Source organism: Odontomachus brunneus, unplaced genomic scaffold (assembly GCF_010583005.1).
Source record: "Odontomachus brunneus isolate Ranch 3 - 2012 unplaced genomic scaffold, Obru_v1 Obru_scaffold_001, whole genome shotgun sequence".
In the NCBI taxonomy this organism is placed as follows: Eukaryota; Metazoa; Arthropoda; class Insecta; order Hymenoptera; family Formicidae; genus Odontomachus; species Odontomachus brunneus.
In genome coordinates, this window is record NW_022639451.1 from 74,939 (window position 1) to 95,235 (window position 20,297).

General features: G+C 34.4%; 1 protein-coding gene across 7 annotated transcripts in view; it reads left to right on the forward strand.

Annotated features, from left to right (window-relative positions):
• LOC116845583 (tricalbin-3-like) overlaps nt 1–20,297 on the forward strand; it is a 56,379-nt gene that overhangs the window by 20,549 nt on the left and 15,533 nt on the right. For 3 of the 7 annotated variants that reach the window (XM_032818704.1, XM_032818779.1, XM_032818638.1), the window contains exons 2-3: nt 9,148–9,329; nt 18,429–18,679. In XM_032818704.1, the coding sequence (XP_032674595.1) occupies nt 9,267–9,329; nt 18,429–18,679 (314 nt within the window). In that variant the 5' untranslated portion in view covers nt 9,148–9,266. Of the gene's footprint in view, nt 1–328; nt 937–9,147; nt 9,330–18,428; nt 18,680–20,297 lie in introns of those variants that run through there. The other 4 variants (XM_032818464.1, XM_032818547.1, XM_032818934.1 and 1 more) reach the window with 4 other exon arrangements.

Sequence of the window (20,297 nt, forward strand, 5' to 3'; positions counted from 1 at the left end):
GAAAGTGTGTTTTCCTCGAGACGATTTTCTTTTCTCACCGATAAATGAGATAATCAGACGTACTTTTGCCGGGCATATTTTGATGAGATTCATCCAAACGTCCAGATCGATACTCCAAATTTGGAGAACCGTTCTGGACGTTTGGATGAATCTCATCAAAATATGCCCTGCAAAAGTACGTCTGATTATCTCATTTATCGGTGAGAAAAGAAAATCGTCTCGAGGAAAACACTTTCTCGTTATCGTTATCGTTATCTCCTATTCATCTGGACACTCGTAATTCACAAATCCATGATATGTGTTGGTGCTTTCCGAGATGCTTTCCGAATGAATCATAATTAAGACACACAATGGAGTTGTGTGTTTAATCTCGTCTGATTATCTCATTTATTGAGAAAAGAAAATCGTCTCGAGGAAAACACAATTTGTAGTTATCGTTATCGTTATCGTTATTGTTATCTTCTATTCTTCTGGACACTCGTAATTCACAAATCCATGATATATGTTGGTGCTTTCCGAGGTGTAAAGGCTTGCGTGCGGATTTCTCGAGCTACGCCCGGCCGTTTATTGCGGCGATTAATCGCGGTCGCGAAAACCCGTCTTCCTCTCGGACTTTCGCATGTAAACTGCCTGGAAAACGAGATGCTCGCCGGCTCTTGGCTGGTCGACTGTGAATATTCGCGAGAGTTGACGATGTTTCGGTCACGGTGATATGAGAAGTGATTGCTCCTAATACTGCCCGGCCAAGGAGGGAAAGCCCGCCGCTATTCGTCCGTTTAACGTATTGCACATTTCCGGGAGCCAAACGAGTCCGATCGATAGTTTTATCGGGATTGAGCGACCGGTAAGGAGGGAAGCGCGGGGGAAAAAAAAGTATGCAGCTACTTTCCAGCTTCATGGGCCGCCACACGAAGCGAGGAGCTTCCTTGAAAAAAGGTACGCCGTTGTAAATGAGCGCGCTCGCTAGAGCCACGTGACAACGGTTTTAACTAGTTCAATTATCGGCGGAAGTGAAAGAAAGAGAGAAAGAGAGAATGAAAGAGTGAATTGGCAAAAATTTCACGGGTGATATATGCGGTATTGCAATATGGGCGAACCACTTTGCGACTTTTAAGATTTAACACAACGATCGTTAAACGAACGTCAAATTCTAGCAAAAAATCATTTCTTTTCTCTTAAAGAAATCTACACTCAACTTGAAATTATACCTCAGCAACGGATAAATGTGCTGACGAGGAGCTTACATACAAAAAATACATACTGCATCTAAATAAATATTATTTGTTTCAAGTGTTATTTTTATTTCATAAATTTATATATCCGCAAGTCTATTATAGGTTCAAAGTAAGCATTACATCTATCCAAAATATATTCTGAATCCTCTAGTAAGTTTAGCAATTCAATGAAAAATATTAAATTAAAATAAAAATTCGATTTGCTTATTACGTAGAATCGTACTATTTTCTCATTAAAGTTTTATAATATTTATGTAAAGAAAATAAATTCTTCTTTTCAGTGCATGCTAATGAGCTTTACCAAAAATTTGTGATAAGTATATTTTAAGATTATTATTAAGAAAAAATTCCTTGTGAAGATAATTATTACTTAAAGAAAAAGAAAAGTAAATTGAATAATCGCTTTCCTATCATAAGATTATCATAAGTATCAAATCTATTCAAAATTCTGAATATTATTCTGAATCTTAGTAAGTTTAGAAGTTCAATTAAGAATATTAAATTAAAATAAATTTCGGTTCACTCATCATGTAGAGAGACTGACTCACTTTTCCTTCGATAAAGTTTCATAATATTCTTATGTGAAGACAGTATAAATTTCTTTTTTCAGTACATGATAATGAGCTTTTCTAAAATTTATAGTGAATATATTTGGAAACTATCAAGAAAATATTCTTTATTGAAGATGATCATTATTTTAAAGAAGAAAATGAACTGAGCTTTCTTAGCAGTAAAATGATATTTTTTGTGTGTACTGTTTAATATACAAATCGACAGATCCATGCATGGATTCACACTATCACACCTCGTTAACTTCCCGCTTCTGATAAACAAGAAGAGGTCAAGTTCACCATGTACAGGATACCAAACTCCTCCACCTTGTCACCCTTTGACTGTTTTCACAGGACACTGCGGAGCTCGACTGTTTGCATCATGTCATATCATATAATATCGATTTTAATGTCGGACATTAATCGATTAAAAATTTAGCTATGATTGTTAAGACGAATTTTTAGTTAGCTAAAATAATCGGCAGATTAATAAACAAAATTAATTAAAAGTTATAATCATGAATAGTTTAATCGATTGCGCGCGCGATAAAATTAATTATTAATAAACTTTGATTTTAATGATTATATACTGAATAATAATTAACTTTATCAAACGATAAAATTATTCGTGATTACATATACGACTATTGATCAACTTTGATTATTGATTTACTAATTATTTTAGTCAAATGAAATTCGGATCGATTAACGCCTAATATTGATAATATACAGGAATACACAGAAATACAAAGAAAAATGCTATCCTATTGTTAAGAAAAGTGATTATTTAGTTTACTTTTATTTAAGTAGTGGTTTTCTTCAGCGAAGAAAATATTTTTTGATAATAATCTTAAAATGTACTCATTAAAAATTTTTTCAAAATCTCATTATGTTGAAAAAAAAATTTATTTCCTTTACATAAATATAAAACATTAATGATTACAAAACTTTAATGAAAAAATAAGTGGTACGACTCTTATGTAATAAACAAATCGAATTTTTCTTTTAATTTAATATTCTTTATTGAAGAGCTAAACTTACTAGAATTCAGAATGTATTTTAAATACATTTTATGTATATATCTGCAAATCTATCACAAGTTTCATAATAAACATAAAATTTTAAATAAATTTTATGTTTATTATGAAACTTGTGATAGATTTGCAGATATCTACACACACACACACACTTATGAAATATTTAAAATAAATAACATTTACTTGAATACAATATTTTTCTATGCATGACACACGCGCGCGCACACACACACACACATACACACACACATATATATACACACACAGAGTGGAATTTTTAATAGATTCTAAAAGAAATTTCAAATTGTTTCTTTTCCTGATTTAAATCTTGACGTTGCTTCTTTCATGCGCGATCATCTTACGTCGTGAGTCAAATAATGTATAAATATCATTTATTATTAGCGCAATGCGGTTATGACAGTATCAGTATCGCGTTGGCGGCAACAATTGAACGCAAATTGTTTCCATGTGCGCGCACGCACAGTGATGGAATTTCCAGGCAGAGCGGGCGCATGATCTAATAACTTATTTGATCAATACCTCCCCCCTTCTCTCCTCTGCCTGCGAACGTTTACGCGGCTCCAGCGGTGAAGCGACCAGGATCACGCGATGTGGATGCTCCGTGACCAGTTTTGTACGGTACGACGATCATCGAGAGCATCAAAATTGCTTTTCGTGCGGTAGACCTTGGAGACCGCGCGTTGCTAACAAACACCTGATTTCGTGTTTTAACTCTACGCCACGGTGCGCGATGGACGTAGGACGTTAAGTCATCGACTGACACGTAAGGGAGAGACGCGCACGGGACACGGCGGTCCGAAAATGTGACGAAGAGCGTAGATCTTCACCGGCACGTGAAACACTCTCGTTCGGTTCGTTTCGGTCGTATTTGTCCTCGCCACACGATGTGATCGCCAAATGCCGCACGCGTATGTGCTATATCATCCGGAAGAAGCTCGAAGCGTGATTCGCCAAATTCAATTCGCGGAAGTAATTACTCTTGGCGCAGCTGTGTACGCGACGTCAACGTCACAAAAGGTTGTAACGTTAATTCCACCCTGTACACGGCTCCGTAATGTCAAGGTCACATCCTGAATTATCGTTCGTATCCTCGTGCCAGAGTCGCCATTGAATTAGTCACCGGATATTATAGCTGTATAATAGCTATACGATAACGAAGAGATAGAACATCAAGATACTTCGCCGGTGAGCTTCTTCAGCAACTTAAACTTGATAAACCGCTGTTAAGAACGAGTCCGCGCTCTGCCTGGCGCGAGATCGTCGAGACCTGGTGATAAGACCAATCAACATTAGAAATGTAACTACTGAAATGTAGAGGAATCCGAGGCATAATAGAAACTTTGAGATTCAAATAAAATTCAAACATTAAAAATAAATAACTTAGTTTTTCACCAAAATATTCTTTGAACTATCCATAAGAAAAACATAAGCTTTGCTGTGAAAGAATAGTTTAAAAGCATAAAATTATTGTTTTATTGAAAGCGTGAATTAACCTCATTATGCTTTCTACACGGAGCAAAATGAAATACTTCACAAAACTTGTTTATTTCCCAATCATTGATTTTTAAAAAATGTTCAAAAGTGACTCATTAAAACATGCAATATATAAAAATGTATTATTGCACATTTAATTACCTATAATTATTTATTAACATCACTTTGTTTATAAAACGATAAAACTCTTATTATTAAAATGTATTTATAATACATAAAATGTATTTATAAATGTATTTATAATTTACTCTTATTATTAAATGTAAATGATATACTCTTCTTATTAAAATGTTAATTACAATTATTATGGTAATCTGTGGTATCAATTTCCTGAAACATACCACACATAAGAAATAATAAGATATAGATAAGAAATACTACAACTTAACATTTTAAGAACATGATGAAATAATCTTGTAATACTCCGAATGTATAAGTTTGGATTACATACTATAAAACATTATAGATAGTCGATATTTGCACAGGCATTTGATTAAAATAACGAGAAAAATCATTTAATTACGTTAATATATACAGGGTGTCTCAGACTTCCATGATGAGAACGTAGAACGGATTGAGATGAGCAAAAAAGTCCTGTGCCGTTTTGCGACATTCACAATAATAGTCGAGGTATTAATTAAAAAAGTTTGGTGATCACGCGCAATATGGTAGATGAGCTGCAGTGGCGCCGTCTGTCGTTGTATACTTATACATCAAGTCAAACTGAACAAAAAAGTCCTCTACCATTTTGCAAATGACCACATAGATTTTTAGATATTAATTAACGAAAGTTTGTGCATTATGGCATACAATCATATATGTAACAATTTTCTTTAATATTTAAAAATTTATGTGGTCATTTGTAAAATGGTAGAGGACTTATTTGTTCAGTTTGACTTAATGTATAAGTATACAACGGCAGATGGCGCCACTGCAGCTCATCTACCATATCGCGCGTGATTATTCACCAATCTTTTTTAATTAATATCTCGACTATTATTGTGAATATCGCAAAACGGCACAGGATATTCTTGCTCACCTCAATCCGTTCTACGTTTTCACAAAGGATCATCATGGAGGTCACTCTATATATGATAATAAAAAGAAGAATCTTATCATAGTTTACCTTATGTAAATGTATCAAACAAATTGCAACACAGTTGCGGAGAACACAGCAAATGCATTAAGCAATATGTAGCATCTTTCAACTAATATGACAATTGATAACGCAGTAAAAGATATCTAACAGTGATAATTACAAAACATTTCATTACATTTCATGGCAGCATCTCCGTAAAAATTACCAATCATATCCCATTATGCCCCGTCGTCCCGTTATGCAGGTTCTTCTATAATTACATTTAATGTAAAATTTTTGGGCAAGTCGATTTTTACTGGCGCGTACGATACATCGCAAGACGTTATTATCCTCTCGAAGCAGAAATCAATCATGCAAAAAATTCTGCGGCTTGTCCTTGTAAGTAAAAGATATAACAACGATGATAAAATTTCGTCGACGATAGCTGCGCGAGCAAGACGTTAAGTGAATCTTTATTTTATTTGTTTCTTTCTTTCCTTCTTTAACACATTAGAATCTTTTCATCTTTTCTGCCTACTGTTTCTGCAAGGTACACTTGCACGATAGAATGAGTCGATGCGAAAGCGATTCAAAGGGGACGAGAAGAAACGGCCATTGAGGAGGACAGTTGGCTTAACAAACGGCTGGAGGATTTCCGCGGCATACGCCACGTGAATGCACTGTACAGCGCATGCATTTCTTCGCTGCAATAACTCTTAAGCGTGACACTTGTCCTTGCTCCTTTACTCGCTACGCTGATTGATACGCATCGCAATCCAGAAAGTTGCGGTGAATTGTGGACTATATAGAGATCGCGCATCGTATACGAATCGCATAAAATCAAATGAACTTTCAGCAGAGATTTTCTAAATATCTCGTAAATAAAAAAACGTTGCTGTCATAATCAACAATGAAACATGAAAAATATTGCTTCACACATGAAATACACATAGCATGATTAAAGTAAAAATATCAATGCTCTCTGAACACCTAGTCCTGAACATTATTATTGTGTTGGTTTTTAAGTACGAATATTTAAATTTTTGTATAATATATGTATATTTAATATATGTATATTTAATATATATATATATATATATATATATATATATATATATATATATATATATATATATGTATATTTTATGTTTTGAAAGTTTAAATAATTATTTTTAAAAGCCAAAACAATAACGTTCAAGTACGTGTTCAGACATTAGTTTTTACCTTAACTATTTAAATAATAATCAGTTTTATCTTGAAACAAGTTCGGAATACATATTTTTTGAATAATTTAACAAGTTTTGTGATATATTATAAACAATTTTATTTTGCATAGTATAATTTAAATGGGCAAAAGAAAAATGTAAAAAGACATCGTAGACAAGTTTTTAAAATTTTAATTTATGTGTTAATATTACTCATTATAATATCACACATTTGAGGTGAGGGTTTTAAAATAAATTTAAAATATAATCTTTGGTACAATTTAACTCTTTAACGCCTGCTGATAACTATAGTTACCAGAAACGTATTAAAAAATCCATAACTCAGCAAAAAATCGAGATATCTTCGATTTTTTGCTTTTTACCATCATAAATATAAATTCTTCTATTAAAAGTTGCGATATCGATTTATGTAGATTCAGTTTATTTTTTGAGATAGAATATCAAGAATGATATCATGTTTTAGGCAAACACCTAACGAAAGTGGTTAGAACTGTTACTGACATCTAATAGCGCATTGTAAATAAGTAAACTCATATCTGCTTTACATTTAGAAGCCTTTTTAGTTGCAAAATTTGAACATGAGAGAAAATAAAAATTCAAAATATCAGATTCAATATAGTAGACATGAGTTTCAAAAAATCAATGGATTTCCATAAAATAATCAACTTCACTCACAAGGATTGTCAAGTTTTCCCTCAAGAGTTTCAAGCTGACAATATTAGAGAGCTGTTCTATAGTTCACTCTTCGTTATTTTTCGTATCAGTTTTTATTTTCCCGCGTATTTGTTCCATAGTGCATAGTTTGACGTTCGCGATTGAGTCGTGTCAAATCATCTTTTGAATTATTCTTATCAGCAAAGAGAAACAAGTTCATTTACTTGTCTTTTCAACGATAAGTTATTGTTTTTCATTTTTCGCGCACTTATTCCAGGTTTGTTTCATTTGCATTTTTCAGGACCATGGTCAGGGGTAGTTTTTACTTGAAGAAGTGGTTTTTCGTGAATGGAAAATTATGATATTTATTTTTTATAATTAGTTATTCTGTCTGAGACTTCCGTAAAGTTCCAATTTGATTCATAAGGTTGATCAATTTCAATAAAAAAAGGCGAGCGTTAAAAGGTTAAGAAAGGAGTATGATTATAATTGTGACATTATATTAACGTTTATAATGATAATAAATTTTATTTATAAATTTATTAACTAATTAATAGTTAAAGCACGCAGATATATTACGAGACTGATTTTTTTAAATTATTGTTCATGATCAATCAGAAATATATAGTAAAACAAAAATATAATAATAAGAAGAAGTTCTATTAAACGTGCAATTTTTATTTTAAGTAATTCACTATTATCGAAAATGAAAAATTCTATCTGGCGTTTGTGTGAGATCCCGAGCAACACAAAACATCAGACCAATGTTAAATCTATAACAGTCAACTAATATATGCTGTTTAGGATGCAAAATACACCCCGTTCAACTTTGACGACGTAGATAGATAATCCTAAATAAAATTTGCAAGTGTTAATTACCTTAATAGGGAAAAGATTAAGAAAAGTTACTCCAGAGAGCAGCACTGAAAAAAATTGTTTTGTTCCTATATGAAAACTAGAAAAAAAGGCCTGGGCTCATATTCTTGAAAATTTTGTGTAAGTTCCTCTTTGGTATAATCATATCATAAAATAACTTGTGTAATAAAACCTACATATACGCAAAAATTTCAAGAATACAGGCCTTAGTATACAAAATACATTCCACGCAGCCATTGAAAGATTAAAGTAATTTTTTTCATAAGTTTCGAATTTGTTTTCTATTTGCTTTTCAAACATAATTCTATTATTCCACAATGTAATGACGAAAAGTTAAAATAATTTACGACCTCTGCTGAGGATTGGGAAAAAACTAAACATAACTTCAAGGTACTAATTGTGAGTTCATTTAAAACGCGCAGTGCGTTACCTAACACATGCGGGCAGACTATCTCGGGAAATATTTATTTGGAGACGTTTGTGTACGTTTGCGTAATCGATTTGGCGCTCGTTCTGTTGAAATCATGTATAGTATCCCTTCCATCTTCCGATACACAAAACGCGCAATTGTCCGAGTTATATTTAACGAGACATTCAAGGCGCGTGTGAAGTCAGTCCGTAACATGAGTAAGGATCAATTTTTGCATACGATCTTGTACGAAGCAACTGTAACGAATGGTGAATGATCTCTAAAGTAAATTTACTAATAAATATACCAGCACTATATAAAAGTACCACCTGTACGCGCGCAAGACGCTTTCTTCAATTAAGCGTTCTTCGCGTAATTACTAGTCATTAGTAAGAAATTGAACATTTGGTGCTTAAGAATCGAATTTTCTCCGCACACGCTCAGCGTCAACAGGCCGCTTAACCCTCATTTTATGTTTGTATTGGTGCTATGGTAGAAACGCACGCACGTTTCAATGTTACATTGTGCACACATCTTTGACTTTGCATGTATCTTCTTTTCTTCAGGAAAGCGCGAATCCATCGGAGGCGGGAATCTTGTTGGTAATTGGCCGTCTTCAACAGGGGGTCCGGTCAGGCCCCTTAACAGTACCGTTGGGTACGGCGTTGCGACGGGGGGCGCCAACATGACACCCGATGATCCCGCACCCGACGAAGAATTCGCCCTCGCCGTCGCGCAAAAAGCACAGGTACGACTTATCGGCGACTTTCCCGCTTGGCCGAGCCGAATAATAAATTTCTGATAGCGACGTGCTCCGTGCCGTCGTTCTCTCACGCCGAATTACACGGTCGACAGAAATAGGCCGCGATAAATGTGCCCCGCAATCTTCTCGCGTGCATGCTTTAATCGATGCTTTTTATATTGACTTGTTAGTGTGTGTAAAGAACAGGTCTTATCTAGATCTCCCGTTCGTCCCGTTCTGAAACTTGAACTTCGTCCCGTGTATAATTTTTAGATCAAGAAACATTTTTTAATAGCGTTTTAGTAAAAAGTATGAAATTAAGATTGCACGCTATAACGCAGAATTATAAACGCGGCGATAAAACCGGGTTTAGTTGAACCAAGAGTCATTCTGGCTTCATTTATATAGAAGAAATTCATTAAAAATTTCATTAAAATCGAAATAATATTACAGTTAAAAAGTAGAAAAAAACTGATTTAAGAGCTGCCGAGTAAATTCGTGAGCGTCTTGACTTTTCAGATTAATATTCTTCATCAAGAAAAAATAAACTCAAATACATATGTCTAAAATATGTCTCAGAGACGTCCTAAAGAGACTTAAAATAAGTAGGATATCTTTAAGACATCTCTAAGTTACCTTTTGAACATTTATGCTGTATGGAAAGTGACGTGTTGTTAATTATAATAAAGTTTCCCGCAAATTTCATTCATAAAATGAATGGAATTGAGCATATGGACGGACGGGTTAAAATTTGTCAATATTTAAGCGTCGGCAAAAGATCCGTGGAGGGATTATAGAGACCTTTCCCATATTAGATTAGAAGATTAGGGATTATTAATCAGGACAAGTATTATTGAAGGTAAAAATGTCACCAACTAAAAACTTTAAAAAACAAACTTTATTAATTGAATATTAGATTATCATATGTCAAATATCGGATCCAGTATGAATTCTAAATCAAAAAAAGCAGGCCACATATATGTCTTAAGCACGTACTTTTCGGAATCGATTTCGATCAGAATAATTCCGTTTTTCCTAGAGAAAACGATAAGAATCTGAGGAATAATGGAATTATTCTGCTTGGAATTGATTCGGAAAAGTTCCATAATACATGCTCAGGACATATACTTTATGTGGCTTTTTCTCATGTAAAATTCATACTAGGTCTGACATCTGACCTACGACGATCTGTGATATCAAATAGTAGAATTTGTTTCCCAGAATATCTAGCTGATATTTTTGTCTCCAAAAACCTAATTCTTCTATTGGATATCGGATATCATATGCCATGTGTCGGATGCGGTATGAATCTTGCGTTACCTTGGGCTTATTAGACAACTTAAACCGTTATCAAGGCAAAATGATCACCTTGTAGTATGTTCGTGCTTTGATTATAAAAGAACAAGATATATAGTTTATAAGATCGTTGTGATAGTATAAAAACATGAAGGAAAGTTATCTTTATTGTATATGTATAATTAATTAATCGTCTGAAAAATTGTAACTTTAAAATTCTGAAAAGTGATTCCATCTAATTCGGTCTCCCCTATTGCGTTTTTACGCAATACTCGTTGAATCACGAATTAATGGATATTTTTGGGATTGTTACAAAGTGCTGATGAATTGATAAAATAGAGGCCTTCAAGTAAAAATCTAGACGTTTGATTTTTTATCGAAAATAGCATCTCTCTCTCTCCGTATTTGTTGTATTCATCAAAAGTATCCGGCTCGACTCAATATAACCTTTAAAAAGAGCCTTTCCAAGTATCTATTTATAATGCTATTGTATTAAAATTATTGGTAAAAATTGATCATTTAATTTAAAAAATGTAATCTTTCTTATATTTTATTTTTTATATTATATTATTTTTTTATATTTTTTATATTTGTCTCTCATCTTAAAATATCGATTTCTTCTACAGAAAAATCTCTAAAGTTTCGTAGAATCGTAGAATCTCTTTATATGACTATCCTTAGATTCGTCATTGTCAATTAAAAAAACATTAGACCAATCAGTAAGCAATCGGAGAGGAAATCCAGATCGTCGATTATGTATTAACATAATGTAGTAAAAGTAATAAAAGTGAAATTCATTAGATATCGAACAATAAAACAGTAAATATTTTGGTAAATTCCCTCATTTTTGTAATATTCACCAAGTTTCTGTGATACACAGTCAATTCCCAAAGTCTTACTTGAGGGTCTTACTTCTAAAATCGATTCTTCACAAACGCGAATTGCACGTAACAACTCGAGGACTGTTTGAAACCTGTCGGATCCCATTAAACCTCAGCGAAGGAAACTAGGACACGCGTTTCTCGCGTTAATAATGTCATGATGTCGCACGATTGCGTGTCCCGTGATATTTGCGCTTAAAAACCCGCAGGAGTAGGTACTATTTTTCGCGCGGAATGCACCGCGAGCACAAATACGTGTAATCTCAATGGCCGGTGCGCCCGTGGCGACGGGCATTTTTCAAAGGAGCCCACGCGAGTTGAATCGTCAATTCCGTAAAAGCGGCCGCACGGGCACAATACTCCGCGGACAAGAGAAGAGCTGGAATATCCTGGCGACACGTTCACTACGTATGCGCACGACGTATGCATCGCTGAACGTTCACCGGCGTCGTTGGCCGCGTTCTGGCTATTGTCGCGCGACTCATCAATTTTCTACATTCGCTTCTCTCTGTGCTCTCCAGAGCCGTGCGAGCTGGTCCGCCCAAGTCTTGGGCGGCCATGCGAGATTGTTTAAATATCCCATTCGTCAAATTGAATTCTCGATGACGCACAGACGACACAATGATGTCGTCGTCCGATATCGCAGCGCGAGGAAATCTCGTGGGGGTAGCATATTAATAGGAATGAAACAATGCGCGAGGGAGATCTCTTGTATCTGACGAGAGGAAATTACAATTGATCGGGACGACTTGTGAGGAGTGCAATTAAAGCGACTTGAGATATATCTCCGCTTGTCGAATGAGCGGCGAATCGGGATCTTTACGGTTTCTGAGATTCCTTTTTGTACGTGTTGATTTGTTATTCGAGACCTGAATTTATGGATGCAGAACTGAAATGATTATCTGCGTGGGAAGTCATTGAAGTAACACTTTCCGGCACAGAACTCGTGGGATTTCTCGTGCGATCATTATCACGCACATTTCTAGCTGCTCCACCGAGAGTAATTAGTGCTTCTTTTGAAAAACGTAGTAGATCAATTTCGAACACGTGCTGTACTTGAAAGGAATCCGACCGTCGAAAGGAATTCGAAGAGATTAATTTTTTTTCAGTACATAACACGATACAGATGAATTTGTATATGCTGTGGAAATATCCAACTTTATCGCGCTATAATCTAATTGGTGTAAAAATAATTCTTGGAAGACGCGTCTATTTTTAACTTTTATTTCTTATTTATTCAAATAAAGCAGTCTATCCTGAAAAGAAATCGGCACGAGCTTTATTTCGAATCGAGCTTATTTCTTCACATGTAGGACGTCTCAAAATCCTTCGGAATTAAGGTCGGGGGTTCTGGCGCGCTCTGTATAAGAGCGGTAAATTATGACGCAAGGGTAAAGGATCTCGTCGATAATGATATTTAACCTCGCTGTAATTTTGTAAATGGGAAAATATAGCTTTCGACGAAGCGCACACACACACACACATATACATACGCGGTTTGTTCGGGGACCACCGCGGACGTATTTTACGATGCGGTACGCCTCTTTTAGCATTGGACAACTTTCCAATTAATGAAACGTTACGTTCTTGACGAAACAGGTTGAATTACTATTGCGCAAAGGCGTGTTATGCGCGATGGCGAACGGGAACGCGCTCGTATCTTTCGTCCTCAAGACGAGATCCGAGGGCCGCGTTGTAATCATCGCATTAATATCGCTCTATTTAATTTTAAGAGCAGGGCAGGTGTTACTCTTCGAAGATACGTGATAAATTCTGCGGAAACCGAGAGAAAGAGAAAAAGGAATCACGCTTTGACATCTGTGAAATCTCTCCTTACTGAAATCAATTCAGGTCTCGCGTATATACATCCAAAAAAATATAATCTCATACTTAGCGGAATCCGTTTATGTATGACCTCAAGAGGATTCTTCTAAAAGAAGAAAAATATCAGAAGATTTTTCTTCAGAAGAAAAATATTCAAGCACATTATTCTTTTTCGTTCACTGAGAGAAAAAATATTTAAAAAGTAAAAAATTTATTCGGTGGGTACTGTAATAACATATTTACTTAAAATTTTCTTATTTAAATAGAATAAAAAATCACTTTAATAAAAAGTTAAGATTTTAAGAAAATGTATATTTTCTTATTTGAAAAGTATCCTTTCTCAATCTAAAAAAAATATGTAAATTAGTAAAAGTAAAAATATATTATCAATATATATCTAAAATATTTTTTGTTTCTTAGATTTTTTCTCTCAATGTAATGAAGAAAAGAATATTCTTCCGGTAAAAGTTTTTGTTTATAGAATATAGAATATAGGATTAAAAAATAGAACATCGTAAAACTACAGTTCTATTTTTAAATGTTAAAACATTTTCCTTTTGGTTTTAAAAGAGTCCTCTTGAAGTTATGTATAAGAAAATCCCGCTGTGGATGAGATTACATTTTTTTAGGTGCAAAGAAATTTCCATCAAGTTACCTTAGCTATTATACCGTGTACTTTCTGTATAAAATAAAATGAAATAAACCGAGTACACCTTTTTACATACTAATTCACTTATTCCGGAATAAATTTTTCCATAACAAAAAAGATTTATTTTTAGAACATTATTGTGTATTATTGTATTAGTTTACATCATACGGTTTTTGTTTTTACACACAAACCAAATTGATACGCACTATTTGTTTAATTCGACTACGTTTACTTTGAACGATCGCACCATTTACACCATGCGTATTAAGTTTGTGAAGAGTACAATAAGATTAGGTTCTTATTTTTCACACTTTATACGGTAGTAAATCGATCCTAACTAAAGATTAATGATTACAAAAAAATGGATACGGAAAATGTTATTTCGCGTATGCATCTATTATTAATAAAATTTTTTTTTTTATACATAATTCTAAGAAATTACATGTTTCCTCTTCTGTTCAATTTAATTTCTTTTTGCATGACATGAATCGACATGTGCCTACACCAAGGAATACTGCAGCAAACGAACCTAATCTAATCTTTCAAAATAGTAACGTTGGCTATTATTTGATACGCTACAGTTTACAGCGTCACAAATTGCTTGATATGTATACTAAGCTGGTACGATACATCTTCTTCAAGCGTACCAGCTTAGTACACCATCGTTTACATCACTAGAATCGAGCTACTTTACATGAATATAGTACTTGATATGCGTATCAAGCATTTACGATGTAAACAAGGCCATTATTATTGTAGCGTTTCATACCCAAGACACGTGCATCTACACGGAAGCCATCCATATACTTATGTTCGATAACAGCTCGCGTTTCCCGCCCGAGAAAAGATACACAGAAAAAGTCTTATAATAGTTAACAAATGCATTTAGTTGAATATTGTAGTACGATATTTAGTATACACAGGGTGTCCCAGACTCTCCTTCACAATTTTTGTGGGAACGGATTAAGGAGATGCTGAAGCTGAGAAATTTACCGACAGAACACTGATATTTTTCTACAAAGTTTACGTCGTATTGGTTACACAGAATTACAAATACTTTTACGCAATGAAAGTACGTGCAAAAATTAATAGGAGCATTGCTCGATATGTGACGAAAACAAAGAAAAAATTTTTAATGTAAAATCTCAAGCTGTTAGTTAGCATAATATTTGCTTAATCCAAAAGTTTCACAGCTTGTACATATAAAAAATGTGAATGTTCCAAACAGAACAATTTTGAAGAACATTGCTCTGCGTTCGCATCTGTATTTGGAAGCTTAAGAATATCGAAAAAGTTTGCAAAAAGATTTCTACACATATATGGTTAGATTTTCCGTTGAATATGGTAAAACAAAGCAACACACATTCATGTAAGTTCTGACACATTCATTCATGTAATATACAAGAAATGCAAAAAGGACAGCATGATTATGTTAGTGTCGATCGTCTCTGCATTATCGACATTGTTTGAGTTCATCATCGACTCCAGCTCATCCCCTTTAGCTAAACATAAAAGTTCTATATCGTTTTACGATATTAGCAATAACAGTCGACATATTAGTTAAAGAAAATTGGTGAATGATCGATATAGTAGATGAGCTATAGTAGCGATGTGTGTTGTTGTGTGCTTGTACATTAAGCCAAATTGAACAAGAAAGCCTTTTATCACTTTTCAGATAACCATATAGATTTTTCGTTATTAATAAAAGAAAATAGTCACATAATTGTGCGCGATAATGTACAAATCTTCTTTAATTAATACCTAAAAATCTATGTAGTCATTTGCAAAATGGTAGAGGACTTTTTTGTTCAGTTTGACCTAATAAGTATACAACAACAGACATCACAAAAATTACGAAGGAGAGTCTTGGACACTCTCTATAATTAGTGTGAAATATAATAATAACTACCAATCATCTAATAATAATTACAAAATTAGATTAGTAAAACAAATTCTTCATTTAGTCGATCCAATTAAATGATTTGGTTAATAATACCAAATAGTTTGCTAATAATTATCAAATAGTGCGACTATTGCTAAAGTATTTTGTCACATTTCGTATATTTATCATTAATATGGTAAGTATTATTAAACGATATGTTTAACAAACAACGATATATTTAACAAATTATTTGGTGATACGTATCATATAAATTGATAGTAATCATCAAGTTTTAGCAATAGATACCAAACCTTGCTGAGACAAAAACTGAGAAAAGAATTTACTAAATTTCAAAAAACGTTTGTTTAAATAGTACTGTGAAGATATTTGTTTAAATTAAGTAATTATTTTCTAAAATTAAAGAAACAAATTTATATTTAAACTTCTTTATTTAATTTTAGAAAATAATTACTTAATTTAAACAAATATCTTCACAGTACTATCCAAACAAACGTTTTTTTTAATTTAGTAAATTTTTTTCTCAATGTGGCAATAGACACTACGAATTTTGTTAAGATTATTTGTTAATGTTTATCGAACTATTTGATTATATTTACCTACGTGTTTAGTTGAGACTATCTCACCGAACCATTTGGTAACTATTACCCAGGCTTGATGGTTATTAGTGAATTTTTTTTCGGTGTATAAAATCTCATGGGAAGTAAAACCTCTATGTTTCTTACGCTTCGCGCGTTGCACGATTAAATTCGACCACGAGGTTAATGACGCTTGCGATGACGTCAGAGAAACTCCTGCGCGGCGGTGCACGCGACGTCGCGTGTACGCACGCAGGAATCATGTCCTACATCCTAGCAAGACAAAGATACAACGTCGCCAAGTGTCGCGTGACGTCGGCTTTTACTCCGCCCGACCGCGAACGACGGCGGGGACGAAGAAATTTTCCGAGAATATTCTCAAATTGCGATACATACATATCGGTCGTAACGTCTCGGGGTAATTGCTGTTAATGATACGCTGCGAGAATGCGTCGCTGCGAGCAACAGTAGACGCGCGCGTATGCGACTGCCGTTGCAGACCGTTGTTCATATCGCTAATGTTCTTTTGCGTCGCATTGAATACGAAAAGATTGCCCGTAATATACGAGTATTTGCGTTGGCACACCGAGCGCGAGCCACCCGATTGGCTGATATTTACGGCCTCGCGTACACGATAAACGCGAGGAAAGCGAAAAACGAGAAAATCATATTTCAAAGTCCTACGCGCGAATCACTTCAATGGTGCAATAAAGCGCGAAGGCAGGTAAATAGGGAGAAATAATATTTTTACAAACACGATGTCGCTGATATATATTTTCATATCTTGATAATACCCTCCTTTTCTGTGTAGCAAGGCACCGCACTCTTTTTGGTAAATTTAAATCAGTTAATCGTTTCATTATGCACGCGAATTTCTCTAATAATGCAGTTGATCTTTATACTGAGAAGAGGAAGCAGTTGGATCAGCAAAATTCAGCGGTCACTCGTCCCCAAAAAAATATTGTGTCTATTGGAAAGATTACGCATTAGTGCAATAAGTTGTTGTTGCAATAAGAAAAGAAACGTTTAGTATTTGTAACTATATTCACATAAAAAAATAATTACTACAAATTATGGTCTCAAAAAAGAACTATTTTTCTACTACCATTTTCGTGTTAGAATAACCAAAAAACTTGGTTGGGGTCGAAAACAACTATAATTTTTGTTAAATCCACAATTTTTTTCTGTGTTTATATAATTACTGATCAAAACATTGAATCAATCAATATAACGCATGGCAGCATTTAATGTCAATCGATTAATCGTTTCGATTTTATTCATTCAAACAAAATCTCATTACTTTTTGTTTTCAGTGTAGCCTATGTTTTTGTTTGCATTTAGAGAGCTGCTGTCATAAAAAATATTACTTAAACCTTTAGTTATAGTTTTCAGACCAATATTTTTTTTATCTGTTGATACTTTTCATTTATGCTTATTATACTTTATTTACTTTCTTCGTATTTATGTACTGTATATTTATTTCTGCTTAAATATGCAATGTATTATATTTTTTGTTGATTATTATAGTTTGCATGTTCTAAGGTGAGATCTTTTCCTACATAAACTAAATGAATAAATAAATCTTACGTTCTTCAATATTTAAATAGACAGACATAAAGAGAGAAATTTGCCTTTCTTTTATTTTTCGGTGGATCTATGAGATCTAAAGAAACGAAAAAATTTCTGATTCTCCAGGGTCGGAGAAGTAATTATCCATCCGTCGAATCGTTGAATTCGAATATCTATCAAGAATTATCGAGAATTAATTGCCTCACACAGTAATCGGCATACGATGAACGTTAACGCGACGATTTCGTGCGCATCGTGCGATTCTCGATCGTGCTTATTTGCGGGATTAAGCGATATGCATGCGACAGCAGGATGGAAAAGTAAAAGAACCCCCTTTCACATTCATTCGATACGTGCTGCGTATGAGTGCACGCGCGCATGAATGCACCGGATGAAATATCCTTACAGAGAGACGCAGAGGCAATCCGCACAGTTCTCTATCTCGGAGTGGCGCTCACGATCACCTGGATAATAGGAGCTGCAGGACTGTCGCTGGCGTGGCTGGTTCTGGTCCTGGCACTGGCAGCGACGGTCGTTAAAGCGAGAGTGTCTCGACTCCTTCAGACGGAATTGCAGCACGAATTGGCCAGGTTACGTAGGAGACGGGCGCTGTACAAAGACGAGACCGCCGAGTGGCTCAGTCTACTCCTCAATAAATGGCAAGTACCGTTTTCAGCGACTATCGATGACCCCGCGTCGCGGAAGCTAATCGCGAGAATGGACCACCTGGTACGTGCTTTTAATGCACGTGGTGCACGTCGAGCTCTCTACTTACATTAACGCACGAATTGGAGGTTCCTCTTCAGAAACGCGTAACGTTATATGATTAACGATGAATTGACCATTGCTCTACTTAAAAAAGATAATAAGGAAACATCGCAGTTGCTACTATTAACAAAGAGTAAAAATCTTGTGAAAAAATCACACGCGAATTTTTATCGCAGGAATTATGCGTGCATATAGAAAAATATTACTAAGAAAAGTTACTCAGTTTACGATTACTCAGTTTACTTTCTTTCTTTTAAATAATGGTTATATTTGAGAATTCATTTGTGAAATATGTACCAAGTTTATTTCTGTGAAAAAAATTTTATCTTAAATAAAGTTTTTTTTTCTCTATATGAAATAATGTTTATTTTTGTGATATAAAATTTATATCCCATATACACTCTAAATTTCTTGGAGTGAGACTTCACTCCACAATAGTGAAAATTACGCCAGTCAAAGTTAGAGTGAGAACTTCACTCCAAACGAGTGAGAACTCACTCCAAACGAGTGAGAATTCACTCCAAACGAGTGAAAATATTGCTCGCTTGGAGTGAGTTCTCACTCGTTTGGAGTGAAATTCTCGTTCTAACTTCGACTGGCGTAATTTTCATTACCTTAGAGTGAAGTTTCACTCCAAGAAATTTAGAGTATACATATAAATTTTCAAGTACTCTTTGCTCAGTGAATTCATCACAAATTTGGTACATTATCGTGTACTCAAAAGAAAAATTTATTCTCTTTACAAGAATATTGTAAAACTATATCGGAAGAAATGTTGGTTCGACTGTATAGAAAGCAAACCAAATTTTTTCTTTTAATTTAATAATCTTGATTAAAATACTAAACTTATTAGGATTCAGAATTGAATAAATTTTGATGCTTATGATGAAAACTCGTGGTAGATTCGCGGATATATAAACTTATAAAATATTTGGAACAAGTAATATTTACTTGAATGCAATATATATTTTTCTGTGTATATACACAAATTGAGGTTGACATAATTACAGATGCACGTCAGGGTTAGTTACGAAAGGAGGAAAAAGATACTCCCACACTAAAAAGAAATGCTTAAAAATTTATTTGATAGAAAGATTACTTCTGAGAAACGAAGTTTTTTCTGTGAAATAAACTTTATATTTTGCGAAATAAACTTTATATACCATAAATTTCTCTAAAATAAGCTGTATATCCTACACACGAACTTTCAAGTAATTTTTTCTCAGCGTAGGGAAAAATATCGCGAAAGTAATAATGGCGCATCTGTTATCGCTGCGATGCGATTCTTCCCGTGAACTCGCGATCCACTCTTCCGTGTAGCTCCGATCCGCGGTAATAACACTATTGTAACACGCCGGTGGGTATATCGTGATTGTGTCGTCGCATTGGAAAGGCCAACGAACTCCCGGTTCGAGAACGAGTACTACATACGCATTTGTAAACATACCACATTCCTGCCGCACATGTGTATAGATGTGGCCTTTCACGTTTCTGCCGGTGCCGCGGATA